General features: G+C 46.3%; 1 protein-coding gene across 1 annotated transcript in view; it reads right to left on the bottom strand.

Moving 5' to 3' along the window:
- LOC148542426 (ABC-type organic anion transporter ABCA8-like) overlaps positions 1-12046 on the bottom strand; it is a 246241-nt gene that overhangs the window by 74242 nt on the left and 159953 nt on the right. Inside the window, exon 24 of the mRNA XM_088468583.1 lies at positions 7518-7688. Coding sequence (XP_088324709.1) covers positions 7518-7688 — 171 coding nt within the window. The remainder of the gene's footprint in view (positions 1-7517; positions 7689-12046) is intronic.

Below are 12046 nucleotides of genomic sequence, written 5' to 3'. Positions count from 1 at the left end.
GTTAGCCGTGATGCCGCACCTGCTGCCCCCCCTAGCGCGCGTGGCAGAGGTTTGGGCGCCAGCGCTCAGTCCCCCGCGCCTTCTGTCCTCACTGCATGGCTGGCCGGGGGTGCTGCAGGCGGCTCCGGCACCTCCCACCAGGCCTCCTCACAGGCTTCTGCCCCGGCGGCCTCACGCCCAGCAACGGTGCCCGGCCCCTCCCACCAGGCCCCGGTGGCCATTTTACAGTTCCCCCAGCCGCTTAGCAGCCCCCTATTCACCGGCAATAGCCCCTCCCCCGCCCTCTCAGTTTTAGGAAAGGGGAGGCCATTCAAGGACAGGGGATTCCCCCCTCCTTTTCAGCAACAGGGGTTCACCTTCCCCAGCAATTTCTATCCCGCCCAGGGCACCCAGACCCCCCCATGGTGCCTGCATATCCGGCCATTCCCTCTCCAGCATTGTCCCATTTGGACACATTACATCCAGGCAGCATGCATGCACAAGTGCTCTTTTATGCACCCCAGTATGGTCCCCTTATTTTACTGGCGCAGGACAGCATTATAGCTTGCCTGTAATGGCCTCTACTTATGCCCGTGCCCCCTCGGTCTTACAGCAAGCCCCCCTGCAATAAGTTGTCACCCCTGGTTTTCCCGCACACGACCCCCTGGGGTCGTGCGGGTTTCCTCCAACCTTACCAGCAGTTGCCCTACCATTCCCACTACCCCGCAGGCATGCCCACAATGGCCCCACCCCTGCCACTTGGTCCAGCACACCCCCCCTTCCCCCGCCCGCTCCCCAGGCCCCCCCGCCTTCTGCTCAACACGCAGTGGCCACACCACCTCCACCTTCTCACCCTGTTGTTTTGAGCCCTCAGGTTACAGTCCCCGTGACTTCCATGTTTACTCAAGTTGATTTGATCACAGTCGGCACGGACGATTCGTCGATTCAAGCCGTAGTGGGCACACCGCGCAGCGAGGGACAGGAACTATCTGGACAATCCGCTGTGGCGGGACCATCTTCTGCAGGACTTGGTGAGCATGCTGTTCCCCCACTGCGCAGTGCCCCTTCCACGTCTTCTGACTCTTCCAGCAATTTATCCAGCTCCTCTGGCAGACCGCGTAAATTGATTAAATACTTTGTGCAGAAGCTTAAAGGGAAAAAGGGTTGCCCAAAGCGAGCTAGGGTGGTGTCTGCCTCTAAGAAGCCAGACGCGGCTGGGGACATGGTTCATTGTGCGAACACTGCTATTCTTAGGGGTCTGCAGTCAAAAGTACAGAAGAGAATTAAAAGAGGCAAATTTGTTGACATGTTCGCCATTACTGTAGAGACGAAGTCCGCAGGGGCCGTTGCAGAAGAGGCTAGGAGGTCATATAATATTGGTTGACCGGCATGTATGTTTTCGCGGCATGTTACTTAGAAACCAGGCCGGGCGAATACATGAATGTTTTGAAGTACATGCATTTAGTCCATGCCATGAGTAACTCAACTAAAGGGAACGCGTGGCATCAATATGATGAAACCTTTAGAAAAAAACAAGAGGGTCAGGCTGTTTTCCAATTTGGCTTCAAAGATGTTGAATGAAGTGTGGCTGGAAGTGACCCAGCAAACCAAAGCGCCCGCAGATGCTGGCGTGGCCAGGAAACTGCCTTTTCCTGGGCATTCTGCCTTAGCAGGGGTCGGGCGGGGAAAATGTTACGCCTTCAATAATGCCTAGTGCAGCAGAGGTGCAGGTTGCAGATACGGCATATCTGCAGTGGCAGTTCCGGTGCAGGCTGGGGGGAATACCGTGGAGAACAACGTGGCGGTTCTAAGTAAGGCTGTGTCCCCTGTCAAGATAGAAGAGTTGGAGAAGTGGTTAGGCCACTATGCAAGCGGCGTTTCTGCTCGACGGTTTTAGCAATGGTTTTCGCCTTGTTTTAACTAGGGATATCCATGTGGTTTCCAAATGGAACTTACGGTCCGTGAGGGATCATCCGGACGTGGACTCGCGTAAGGTAGATGCTGAAGTACAGTTGGGCCGCATGTGCGGACCCTTTTCCTCTCCCCCTACACAGGATCTGTGCATCTCACCATTGGGGGTGGTTCCTAAGAAAGAACAGGGCAAGTTTTGTTTAATTCAGCACCTTTCTTACCCAGAAGGGGGGTCGGTCAACGACGCTATTGATGCGGAGGATTGCAGAGTGAGGTACCAGTCATTTGAGCAAGCCCTCGAGATAGTACAAGGTTTCGGGAAACGGGCGCTCTTGGCCAAGGTGGATATTGAATCTGCCTTCAGACTTATGCCCCTTTACCCCGAGTCCTTTAAATATATGGATTTTAACCTTGCGGGACAGTACTACATCGACAAATATCTTCCAATGGGCTGTTCCATCTTCTGTGCATTTTTCGAGCGTTTTAGTTCTTTTCTGCAATGGTGCGTGCACGCGGTTACGGGTCAAAGAGGCATAGCACATTACCTGGACGATTTTTTGTTGGTGGATCCAGAGGGCAGTTCAGTTTGTGGGGATTTTACTTTTTTCATTGCAGGCATTGTTTACTGTACTCGGGGTTCCCATCGCTCGGGATTGAGATCGATACCGTGCTGGGCCTCTGCAGGTTGCCATTAGAGAAGGTTAGGAAGTTAGGGGAGCTTGTTTTGGCGAAAAAGGTTTTGCTTAAACAATTGCAATCTCTTCTAGGCCTTTTGAATTTTGCTTGCAGGGTGATACCTACCGGCCGGGTTTCCACGGCAGGGGTGGCAAAATCTCACTACCTGGTTCGAATCGCAGGACATGCGAGAGGACCTTCGTGTATGGCTTATGTTCTTGCAGGAGTTTAACGGGGTGCGCATATGGCTTCCGGCAGTGGTGGACAATTGCGAACTTCAGTTATTTACCGATGCATCGAGTACGTTCGGTTTTGGAGCATTCTTAGAAGGAAATTGGTGCGTGGAACCCTGGCCTGAATCGTGGACGAGGCGCGGTTTAACCGCGAGCATGCTGCTACTAGAGTTCTTCCCAATAGTGGTTTCCATTGAGCTTTGGTCCAAGAAGCTTAAGAATAGGAGTATTGTTTTTTGGTGCGACAATTTGAGGGCGGTGCACGCCCCTCCGGTTTTACATTTGTTGAGACATTTAACCCTTTTATGTTTGTGCATGAATATTGAATTCCGAGCTCGCCATGTTCCGGGTGTGGAAAACAATATTGCCGATGCTTTGTCTCAATTTCAATGGGATAGATGTAGGGCTCTAGCCCGTGCGGTAGTAAGTTTGGCTTATCGTGCCCTTTGCATGTCTGGCAGATTGTCGAGCCGGCGTCGAAAGACTTGCATTGATGTTGTTGGCCCCGAGCATGCTGAAGACTTATTCGGCGGTTTGGAAAGATCGGCATGTTACAATTCGTTTGGAATTGGCACGAACAGGGGCGTTCCAAAGCTGCCATGTCGGCTGCTCTGTCCGGCATTGCTTATTTCTCAAAGTTGCACAGTGGGGCGGACCCCACAAAATCATTCTTGTTAACGAAAGCGATGAGGGGTTGGGCGAAGGAGCGAATGGTTTTAAGTGACGCGAGGCGTCCTATCGACCCCGCTCTTTTACGGGAGCTCATAATAGCAGTCTCAGGGGTCGCGTCAAGCCAATATGAAGCCGTGCTTTTTAGTTTATCGTTTTCTTTAGCCTATTTCGGTGCATTTAGAATTGGGAGTTAGTGGCGATTAACAAGACCTCTACATCGTCGGTTTGCTTTTTAGCAATGTTGTAGTTAAAAAGGACCATATTTTATGCCGCATTCACAATCTAAGACCGATCAGTTAGCTAAGGGGAAATGGGTTTCCATTCCAGCGCACGCGGACTGTACCCTAAATCCAGTTAGTTGGCCTGAGCGCTTTGGCAGCATGCGCCCCTATTTAGTAGGGATGAGCGGGTTTGGATTTCCGAAATCCAAACCCCCCCGATCCAAGCCGGGAACCAAGTCCGGCTCGGGTTTTCCCACCAGACTAGGCAAAACGTCATCATCCTGCTGTCGGATTCTCGCGGGTTTTGGATTCTATAAAGGTCCCGTGATTGCCGCCATTTTTCATTCCGGCTGTGGAGTGTGCATAGTTAAGGAGTTGGGAGCTTGTGTTGTGTGTTACGTACTTGTTACACTTAGTTATAAAAAATAATAAAGTACTGCTGGCCGGCTACTGTGAAGAGGGAGGGAGATGGGAGCTGTTGCTGACCATAGGGGCTGGATGGCTACTGTAGTCCATATACAATACACAGGGGCTGGCTGGCTACTGTTTTCCTTGTCCATATAGGGGCTGGCTGTTGTCCTGTCCATAGGGGCTGGCTCTAGTGCTGTGTTGTCCAGGGGGTGCTCTGTCCTTCAGGGGTGCTCTCTTCACCCACCCCCGGTGTGAAAAGCTGGGCTGGCTGGCTGGCTACTGTTGTCCATATACATAGGGGGCTGACTGGCTACCGTTGTCCTTGTCCATATATTGGCTGGCTGTTGTCCTGTCCATAGGGGCTGGCTGTAGTGCTGTGTTGTCCAGATGGTGCTCTGTCTTTCAGGGGTGCTCTCTTCACCCACCCCCAGTGTGAAAGGCTGCCCATCATCAAAATAATTTTTACAGGGGCTGCCCTTTCTGCTGTAGGGGTACGCTCATACAAATATTTTTTACAGGGGTTGCCCTGTCTGCTGTAGGGGTATGCTCGTACAAATAATTTTTACAGGGGCTTCCCTGTCTGCTGTAGGGGTATGCTCATACAAATAATTTTTACAGGGGCTGCCCTGTCTGCTGTAGGGGTACGCTCATACAAATAATTTTTACAGGGGCTGCCCTGTGTGTTGTACGCTGCACGTCATCAAAATTTTTTTTACAGGGGTTGTACGCTGCCCTTCCTCAAAGTAATTTTTACAGGGGCTGTCCTGTGGGTTGTACACTGTCCTTCATCAAAGTAATTTTTACAGGGGCTGTCCTGTGTGTTGTACACTGCCCTTCATCAAACACATTTTTACAGGTGTTGTACGCTGCCCTTAATCAAACTAATTTTTACAGGGGCTATCCTGTGGGTTGTTTGCTGCCCTTCATCATAGTAATTTTTACAGGGGTTGTACGCTGCCCTTCATCAAACTAATTTTTACAGGGGCTGTCCTATGGGTTGTACGCTGCCCTTCATCAAAGTAATTTTTACAGGGGTTGTAAGCTGCCCTTCATCAAACTAATTTTTACAGGGGCTGTCCTGTGGGTTGTATGCTGCCCTTCATCAAAGTAATTTTTACAGGGGTTGTAAGCTGCCCTTCATCAAACTAATTTTTACAGGGGCTGTCCTGTGGGTTGTACGCTGCCCTTCACCAAAATAATTTTTACAGGGGCTGTCCTGTGGGTTGTATGCTGCCCTTCATCAAAATAATTTTTACAGGGGCTGTCCTAGACAAAAGTCCATGAAAGATGATGTTTGTCCATGAAATCTGACGTTTTGCCTCTTTCTGAGACCCGATTTTTGCGGGTAAAATCCGAACTTGGTGGGAAAATCCGAACTAATCCAAGCCTGCACACCCCTAGTCTCTGCTACTGTGGTAACTCTCCTTTTGATAAGGATGAGAGCTTAGGCTTGTACTGGATCGGTGGCTGGAAGAGGAATCATATCTGTGTGGGGGAGAATGATCGGATCCGTGACTGTACCAACTTTGGTGAGGCGGATAATGTGATGGTGAGTAACTGGTTTGGGCCATCATTGCTGTGCTGGATCCATGGGGGTTTCCGACCTATAGAAGTTATTCATCATTGCTTGTCTTTGAAGATTGTCCGGAGAATAGTAAGATCTCTGATAGTTTGGAACAGGAGGTGAAAGTTCAGAGTATTTAGTGAACTCCCCATTGCCATCATGCCTGTGTTCTTGTGTTGATGGACTGTTCCCAGTAAAACTGCCATTTCCTTGTGGTGAGTAGGCTGCGCTATTTGCTTCTGCAGAGCCATAGCTGCTTCCTGATCTGAATTGAATTTTCAGCGGCCTCCCAAAGAGTTTGATTCCATTTAACAAACTCATTCTATAGGAAACAGACTCATGTTTGAAATTGACAAAAGCAAATTGTTTCGACTTTCCATCCTTGTCCTTTGGAATTTTAACGTTAATTACAGGACCAGCCTGCAGAAACAGCTCGAACAGGATCTCCTCAGTGGCCCTGGAATCTAAGTTCCCCATGAACAGCGTCCTATCAGCCTCGGTGGTGCCCATCTCTCTCCTGAGTCCTATCCTGTGTGCCCAGCAGCAGCAGTCAATGGATGACGCGATAAGTCACCTTTTGAGGCCTAGTTTTTCAGACTGCCATCCTGTCTGCCACTGCAATGCCACTCCTAGATGGGCCACGTGTTTGTGCCGCCCACTTGTGTTGCTTAGCATAGTCATCCAGCTACCTTGGTGCAACCTTTTGGCCTAAAAACAATATTGTGAGGTGTGAGGTGTTCAGAATAGACTGAACATGAGTTGAACTGAATGTTATTGAGGTTAATAATAGCGTAGGAACAAAAAAAAACGAAATTCTGTGATTTTAGCTGTTTTTATGCTTTTTTCCAATAAAATACAGATCCAAAACACAAAACGCGGAAGGGTGGTTTTGGCAAAACCAATCCAGATCCAAAACACGAAGAAAGATCCAGATCCAAAACACGAAAAGTGGCCGGTGCACACCCCTAATCTATAGTTTCACTCTTGGTGTGCATATATAAGAGTGCGACCACACACCCAAGATATATACAAATATATAAATATATACTAGCTATAGGATATAGCACGTACACTGTTTATAGGTTACTTCATTGAGTATTTTCAAGAATTTGGCTTTTTAGATATTAAAATTATTCTAATTTTAAACATAATAAGAGGTGCTACCATGCTGAGACTTGTAGTACAATGCAGGGGACAAATAACACAGGTGCACACTCTGAGTACTAAGAACAATCATAGTCAAAATAATCGTGATAAACTCTACAATTGAAATGGAGTATAAGTGAGGTTCTTAGTATAAGTTTGGCCAAAAATGATTTTGTCCATCCACCACGTCAAGGTGAACCTCATTTTCAGAACCTCCTGGACATACTGTAGGTGATATAGTAGGTGACATAATAATAAATTGGGAAAGAGTGTGTATATAGTTTTTAGTGTAGTCACTCTGCAAATAATAACTGGTGAGATCCCGTTGGTTAAACCTAATATTGAATCATTACTCAAGCATTGTGCCATTACTCAAGCATTGTGCCACAAGCGATTCTATCTTCTACGCATTTGCCATCTTCTGAAAATATCACACAGAAGATAACAAAGGAAAAAGGTAGGGTGGGGCCCATTGCCTCTTCATGCATTACTACACCCCTGGCTACAACCATGACTGTCAGATATGAAATAAATTCTACTAGGAGCTGTCTCTTTTGGAGTCAAAGAACAATGGTTCAAAGATAAATTGCAGGCCACTGCCATAATAGTATGAAAAGAGACTAGCTGTCTCCTGGAATAATTAACACAATAAAGAATAAACAAGTACCTGCAGTGAACAAGTCCTATCAGCATGTCCTCACTTACCAGTAGTAAAACTGCCAAGAAGTCCATAATGACTTTATGGTTGAATATAAACAGTATAGCAATCATCAGATGGAGCAGAAGCCAATAGAATGGTATGTCCACCATGGCCTGTCCAAACCAGTACGCAGATGGGAAGAGGCCAGAAATCCGCAGCTGGGAACGTGCTTTTATCTAAAGATGCATAGTCAAAAAAAATGTGTAAGGGCTAGTAATTAATGGACACCACCTTTACGTTGTACAGCATATTGATATTACTGGTCTACAGACATCCCAGAAGTTCTAAAAAAAAAAAAAGAAGACTGAGTGGAAATACTAGTTAAAAAGTGATCTGAACAGGAGAGCCTGATGTTCAAACACGCACGCATTCATATTAAGCACAAGATATAAAGGAGACAATAAGGGTGGAGTTACAGATTGAGGTTATAGCAAGATAGGAAGATGTAGGGGATAATTTTTAGGGAAAGGAAAAATTAGAAGTCAGAGAAGGAGTTTTACAAGGAGGTTGCAGGGGATATTCATCTAAAGATGAGTGAATACATGTGCCTGATTCTGTAATTCATGTAAATGTTAGATATTCCTTGTTGGCAAATTAACACCCACTGGATAATGAGAAGGGTTGCCAACTTGCCACTCATCCATGATTACTCGGCAGTCTGGAAATCAAGACATCTGTCCAAAGTCCAGAGGTTTAATAATCCCAGATAGGCAGTGTCTGGAAATCTGAATTTATAAATTCGCCGGCCTCCCCTCTGTTGAGTAGTGCACTGATTGTATTTCTAATGGTGCCGGCATGCACTGCAGTCTCATATGCCACTTACCTCCTGTCATTTCCAGGTGATAACAGCCACCTAGGTATCAGGATTTCATGATCTCCTGGCATATACGGTCAGTAAGAATGAGTAATAACATTCCTACCTACATTCCATATCACTTTGTGAGCTTACTTGAGGAACTTAGGAACAACTTTTTTCAATTATTGTCATCCTTTGAGATCCTTTAGCCCATACTCTTTGTTCATTGATGAGATGTTTTAGAACACCATTTTTTATGCACATGTAATTTCACAAGATGTGTGAATATTTATATGATGCATATATATCTATATATGTGTACTTACCCTATAGTAATATACATTTCTTTATAGTTTAATAATGCAATCCACATTTTTCACACCATTTCTTTGCGCTGTCTTCCTTACTTATTAGTAGTGTGTACAATGTCCCAATCACAAAGTAAGCCAACTCAGCCAAGGTATTTAATGGTAATAAGTGTCATGCCTAATACTTGTTATATGTATTTATTTCTGTGTAAGATCCACCTAGTGGCTAGGGTAATATCAGCTGAAACTGAACCTTTCCATTAGTAAGCTTCCCAATGCACCCTGGGTAGAGGACTGGAGCTCTCTATTTCTATCTTAGATTTCCTTATGGTCCTGCAAACAATTGTTATATATCCTCCCCTAAGTACAGCATTGATGGTAAAGACTCTGACCTAAATCTGCCATTATTAGATTAGCTACAGTTCAGTAAGTTATATGTTTTTATGTTTATATTTCATACTGTACTCATTGCATATTTCTTTGTTTGTTACAGTTTTACCATGTTCTTCATTAGTACAGTAAACACCATTCTTCAGATTTTCAAAACTAGATTGGATTATTGAAAAGTATGAGTGGTTATGCTTTCTGTCTAATTATATAGACCAAAGGGAAGCATAAACTGAGGACAGAACAGTAAAACATTGTCTGTCAGCACTATCTGCATACAGTATGATAAGTTATAACACAGCAGTTTCTACACAGTACCGTACCTCCATTTGACTTCACAGAAACCTAAACATTGTTAGCACAGCCACCTGCATACGACAATACAGCAGTCCCTACACAGTCAAGCATCTACACCTCAATTTCATGTCACAGAAAACATAATTTCCTACAAAACAAGGCCCCAATTCTATGGTTTCTCAAAATCCTCATCCGTCAGTAACTCAGTCATCATTGTTTGCACAAAAGCTGAAGCCGCGAAAGTACGAGACAACTTTGCAGAGCAAGAAAGGAAACTGAAAATAGAAAAATTGCACATGGAAGTAGAGAAATCACATTTAGAAACAGAGAAATCACATCTGGATGAAGAAAGATATGGAGAAAAACCACTTAGAGGCAATTATGGAGAAGATGGCTGAGGAGAAAGAAGCTGCACTTGCCATGACAGCAGCATAGTTCTTGGAGGCTGCAGAATTCCTTGATATAAAAAGAACCATCAATAAACTTGACTCAGAGCTTGGATCCCAAGATTCATTTGAACACATGTCAGAATATGTCCATCAAGTCTCCAAAACAAGCAGAAACCTACCACCAGTAGAAGGTACTCCATCAGTGAAACAAGCCAAATACCACAAGTCAGTGACAAACTGGAAATTTACAAACAAGAGAACTCTACACAAGGCAAATTCAACAGGGAAACTCTCCCCCACGCAAGGTGTTTGAGTCTGCAATCTATAACAAGGCAGCGCCTCCTGCACAGAAAATCGGTATGATACAAGCCTTCTACCGCTCCGGGCGCTGTGGCATGGTGTTTCCAGCAGAGGTGCAGGTTCCTGGAGAATAGCGCTGGGTGCTGTGAGTCTCCGCAGACCAAGGGCTTCCATCTGGAGGCAGGTGAGAGGGGCTGAGACTGGCAGAGCTTCCATGCTGTGACCACTGGGCGCGGCCATCTTGGATTTGGGTCACATGTCGTTTCTGGCCAATCAGGTTCAGTCTGGGCTGGGGAGGCTAGCAACCAATCCTGCACTACCTGAGGGTACTAAAGGGCTGTCCAGAGGCTCTTTAGTTGCCAGTGCCACGTCTATCACAGCGTATGCTGTGAGCTAGTTCTCTGTGCTCCTTTGCTCATTTAAAGTGTCAGTACCAGTGTGTTTCTGCAGACTCCCCTCTCAGCCTTGGTGCAGTTTGCTCCTGTTACTACCTGTCTCCTGATCCCGTCTACCTGCTATACCCAGCCTACCCCGGGTCTCTAAGTTCCGCCAGTGTCTCGCAGCCTGGGTCTGATCCCGTCGCGTGCCACTGCTTCATGAGTCATACTCCCCTAAGGCCGGCTGCCTTCAAGTACCAGCAAACAAGTCCTCATTCCTCATCCGACTCCACTCCGGGTCCAAGCGCACGCCAAGCCGTGACACCTCCTTCCATACTGCAATCAGAGGCTCATACCTTTCATGTAGTAAAGAGATAGACCTCTTAATTAGATTGCTTGGAACATTTCTGCTGAGCATTATAAAAGGATGAGTGATCAATAAAAATCACCCAGAGCCTGGCCTTAAAATGGTCTGGGATAGACTTGATGAGTGTTATGTCTCACCAGAGATAATAAAGAATGCACTACTCAAAAGAATAGATGATTTCTTTAGACTATCTAACAAAAGCTATCAGAGACTTAGAGAACTAAGTGACTTATTAATGAAACTTCAGGTAGCCAAGTTTGGGACTTGCTTTCCTTGACACGGCCAGAAGCAAAAGCTACCTACCGTACAATCTGCATGAACAGTACGTTACCCATGTCTCTAAATACAAACAGCGGAACAAGTTGCCATTTCCCCCATTCTCTGTTTTTGTGGACTTTGGACCTGATTCATTATGGATCGCAACTGCAACAGTGTACGCTGATCGGCAGATGGAGCGTACTGTGCTTTCGTATGCACCGCAGTGCACGTGCGTGAGTTAGCATTGCGATTACACCGCGATCACCTATGCAGAACCATTGCAGAGTGAGTGAGAGGCTGTGAGAGTTTAGGAGTGGGGTGGCGGGGGAGAGGTCAGAGAAATGCAGGCGTGTCCGTCTGTTTGAATGCTGTTGCATGAGCGTGCATAAATTAGCCACTGCAACGGCATACGCGGCTTCAGTTCTCACTGATGGCGACGAGGTTAGCAATTTGTGAGTAAGGTTTGACATGTAATTGTGCGTGAGAGGCAGATGTTACTCGATGTTACCAATGTATATGCAGGACTGCAAGGTATTACGGATGTGAGATAGTGGTAGTGGGCATCTCTATGCTGGTGTGCGACAGCATTGCGATAGCATTCATTAGCATATTTTTGCAGCGGGTCTATGTGCAAAATAGCAGCTGCGATCGCAGTGGCGATCTGTAGTGAATCAGGCCCTTTGTACACTAGAAAGCTACCTAAACCACGCATCATAACAGTCGCAGTTCACAAGACTAATGTGTATCCCCCCTACAGGTCAGCCAGCACTATCCGCCAAGAGACCAGAGACAAAGATCCTGCCAAGCATTGTCTGCTACATCAAAAATCAAATTTTCACCTGAAATGCAGAGCCTTCGGAGAGAAGTCCCTGGAGAACCGCAAAGCCTTCTGAAGGGAAAATAGCATTTGCTCTTCAGCATCCTACTTTGCCAAGGACTGTAAGGTTATTGCTAACTGCACAGAGTGTGACAGCATTGATCACAACACAGCATTTAACAATAGACCTACCCCGTGGTCTATAAAGTAACAATGGCACAGAGCATGGCGGGGAGCA

The sequence above is a fragment of the Taudactylus pleione genome, unplaced genomic scaffold (assembly GCF_031769625.1).
Source record: "Taudactylus pleione unplaced genomic scaffold, aTauple2 ptg000012l, whole genome shotgun sequence".
Lineage (NCBI taxonomy): Eukaryota > Metazoa > Chordata > Amphibia > Anura > Myobatrachidae > Taudactylus > Taudactylus pleione.
Note: the sequence above shows the minus strand (reverse complement) of the source record. Positions and strands in the feature narration are given on the sequence as shown.